At 50.9% G+C, this 3,469-nt stretch overlaps 1 protein-coding gene across 1 annotated transcript; it reads right to left on the bottom strand.

Annotated features, from left to right (window-relative positions):
• Positions 1-325: 325 nt before the first annotated feature.
• LOC146205728 (uncharacterized) lies at positions 326-3,218 on the bottom strand. The gene has a single exon (XM_084590387.1). It carries the CDS (start codon positions 3,130-3,132, stop codon positions 1,162-1,164), a length of 1,971 nt encoding a protein of 656 aa, XP_084446513.1. The 5' UTR covers positions 3,133-3,218; the 3' UTR covers positions 326-1,161.
• Between the last annotated feature and the right edge of the window lie 251 nt (positions 3,219-3,469).

Here is a 3,469-nt window from a genome sequence, read left to right as displayed (position 1 = left end):
ACCCGGTCATTTCTTTAACAGTATGCGCGACCTCGACTGCCCGATGCAGCCACGCCGAGCTGAAGCAATCGGAAATCGGGAGAGGGGACGAGCAATGTGTCGTCTTTTTGGCTGTTCTGCTCCGTGGGAACCAAACCCTTCGAATCAAGTTCCATCGAGTTCTGAGAGCAACTGTTCTTTCTGCTGTGTGCTTGGCTTTAATAGACTGATTTCAAATGCCGTGTCGGGGAGGCTTCCTTTGAAATTAATGTGTGGATATTTAATGTCCTCAACAAATACTGGTTCCGAAAGTAACGAGTGCAAATAGTAATCGAACGTGTTGAGTCGTTTATTGCAAATGTAGGTATTCAGATCGTTATGCAGCGGATAAAAAATCTATGTTGGCAACTTCATAGGGCGCCGATGCGTACCAGCCAATTGTGGACAGAGGTCGCTTCGCACTAATCGGAACAGCCTAATTGCCTTCGCTTGCTTTGTAATCTCGAAGTCTTCAGGGCAGTAGCGCCGGACAGTCGTCAGTTGAGCGGTATTGAAGAATTGGCCGAGTGTACACAATGCATGTACCTTTCATAGTCGTTTTCAATCTCTTCATGTGCCCTTTGAGGCAGTCTCGCACAGAATGGCTGTCATAAAATTTGGCCGTTATACTAATTACAGCGGAGATGAGAAAGCGTGACTACGCCAAACAAGATAGAAATTGCAGTAGCATATAAAGCAACGCGCTAGGGGCACTTCGTTACATTGGCAATTTTGTAATGTCGATAGCATGCAGGAAATGACAGGTGCGTAACGTCAGTTTCTATGCTTCCTTGTGGGTTGTCCAGTCAAATCTCTATTCGACCTCCAAATAAGAGCGCGTTCATAAAGACACGCAACTGCAAGTTACTCAGCCGCCAGCGTCACAGCGTGATATCGGATGATCAGACAGCAACATGCAGGAACCTAACACACACAAGGCTGCTGTGCGAGGTGTGAAATTCTGCTGTCGAACGCATTGGATGCGAACTCAATTGATCGAAAGCGGCTATGAAGAATGTGGTGGATAGAATCCTGCTACACTTTATTGTCAATCGGATGTGGGCGTTCTGAACAACGAGAAGTGTGGGCATGACAGGCTAAAACATCATGAAAAGGCGCACGCGATAATAGTGCAAGCTAGCGTCAAGCGCATTTCAGAAACGCAATGTCAACTCTAAGGACTGCGTCAGCAACAAAGCCGGTCGCTTCGACTAAGTTCCAGGAAAGTTCCTCTGTAACGATGCTTGGATTCGACGAATTGGGCTGCGGTTTCGCGTATGCACTGGCTGGGGCGTCGGCACGCAGAGGGACGGAAATATTCCTCGAGCTGTCTCGAGGATGCACAAGTTCGAAGACTACCACGTTGTCGAAAGGCCACTGACAAAAACTGTCGCAAGCGCCGGGGCAGAAACGGAGTTCGAAGCTCAATAAAATGGAGTCCCCAGATCGCTGGAACCGACAAGATGTTTGGAACGTGTAGCCAGATAACATATTTTTGTCACTCAGGATAACGATCGAGTCTTGCCTCTGAAGGGTACTGCTCACGTGCTGGACGTCAGCGAACCAGCACGTTGCTACGCCGGTTGGGCTTGCAAGGCACGGAAGCAGGTTATCCACGGTCTCGTTCTTGGCAGCCCTCTCAGACTCCCGGCGACTGTATACGTCGCCAGCGCTGGCGTTGAAATGTCCCGCGCCTTCTGCAAGAGTGTCCAAATCTGATTGGATTCCGCAGTCTCCTTCCTGGTCCATCACATTTGCCAATGCATCTTCCTGCGCGGGAGATATTTTCCTTTCGACGTTAAGTTCTTCCGTGGAATATGCCCCACGCTCAGAGTCATTTTGTACTTTTTCGACAGTCTGTGCAAAGCAGGAAGGCACTTGGACCGCTTGAGCGTGGCAGAGCACTAGCCTGTCTGCAGAAGGCAATCCGTTGTTCAGAACGTCCGAAGTACTGTCGAGTTCGGAAAATTCCCTAGGGTCGCTTGAGTGCCCAGCAACTGCCTTCTTCATTTGAGGACTTCCTTGCAGAGACAATTCCGTCGAAACATTACCAGTCTCTAGGTGTTGCGGTGCATCTGCTGACGCAGAAGACGTCCCAACGCTTAAATTGGCCAAAGCATTCACTGGCACAGAGAAGTCTGGTATTGCCGGTAACGCTTTAGCCCTAGCAGCCATGAAAACGGGCTGAGCCTTTGAGCAGAAAACGTTCCCCGCAAAACGTCGCGAAACCACACGAACAGACTTCACCGAGACCATAACGAAGTTCCTTGACGAGGCTTTGCTCACCATGGTCTTGCTGCTGTCAGTAACTTCGGTATCGGAAGTAGTAAATCCTGTCGCAGCGGTCAAGTTGTCACTAGAGCGATTGCCCCGAGCGCAGGAAGGAGGCTCCACTGCTGGCATCTGCTCAGTTCGATGGACGGATTTGGCAGCATTCCACCGTGGCGAGTGCCTTTCCGACGTTTTTCGATTCTCAGCAGAAGTTTTGTCCGCGTCGTCTACTGTACCCACCCGCGCTGGCGGTTGCGACGGTCTAACAGCGCTTCTTGACGAGCTAGGAGCGCCACGTACTTTCCGAGTACCGCTGCGCCTGACTTCGACATGGTCTACTTCGTGCAAGGCTTCCAGCGCCCTAACCGCGGCAGGAATGCCGCCCACTTTGCAGTCGACACGATGCTCCACAGCTTGCCACTGAGCGAGCCGTCGTCCGCACTTTTTGCAACTTGCTTGGTTGTAACTGCAACGCTCTAGGAAGTGTTTCTTGAGAGTGCCCAAAATGCCTTCGTACTGGCAGCCACGGTCAGCGTTGAAGCACCGCACTAGGTAGCCGATGAATTCTCGCTCGTCGATGAGAATCTCAGCAGTATCCTCGATGCGGACTTGTTTTCCGTCGATGGGACACCTCATGCCGATCACCTGAAGCCGGGTGCTGCAAAAGACGCAGAAGATGTGCGAGCAGCGAGCGAACTTGGCACATCTGGACAGAACGCCGCAAACGTCGCACACATTCCTAGGTGGACGGGACCCAACAAACTGAATTGGCCTCCAGTCCAAGAAGTCGCTGAACCCTGTCAACATGACATGGAAACCTTCGTTTCCTTCCTCGGTGGCCATTATACCCCCGGCAGTGCTTGTGCCACCAAACTCGTGGGTTAGTGGCAGAGGGCCATTATATGTGTGTGTGGGAAGGAAGATAGCGCATTTTTTGGAACGGTTGCATGACGCATTGTACCTATATGATAAAAACGCCGAAGTTCCGCACCTTTATCTTTGAAATAAAAAAAAAATCAGCCCCGTCGCGAGCTCACACCCTACTGCAGGGATGGCGCAGTGCGATTACGATTTTCGCCCGCGAAGAAGATGGAATGTGTGTGACCGTAACCTCGTCCACAGCGTGCAATCGAATCACGATTCTAAGTTGCATAGCAGTTTACTGTGCCATGAATGATCC

Source organism: Amblyomma maculatum, chromosome 1 (genome assembly GCF_055883805.1).
Source record: "Amblyomma maculatum isolate TAMU_Amacu chromosome 1, ASM5588380v1, whole genome shotgun sequence".
Classification (NCBI taxonomy): domain Eukaryota; kingdom Metazoa; phylum Arthropoda; class Arachnida; order Ixodida; family Ixodidae; genus Amblyomma; species Amblyomma maculatum.
Note: the sequence above shows the minus strand (reverse complement) of the source record. Positions and strands in the feature narration are given on the sequence as shown.

Excerpts from the sequence above, each read along its gene's own strand:
- LOC146205728 (XM_084590387.1), bottom strand. The coding sequence starts at position 3,132 with ATGGCCACCGAGGAAGGAAACGAAGGTTTCCATGTCATGTTGACAGGG.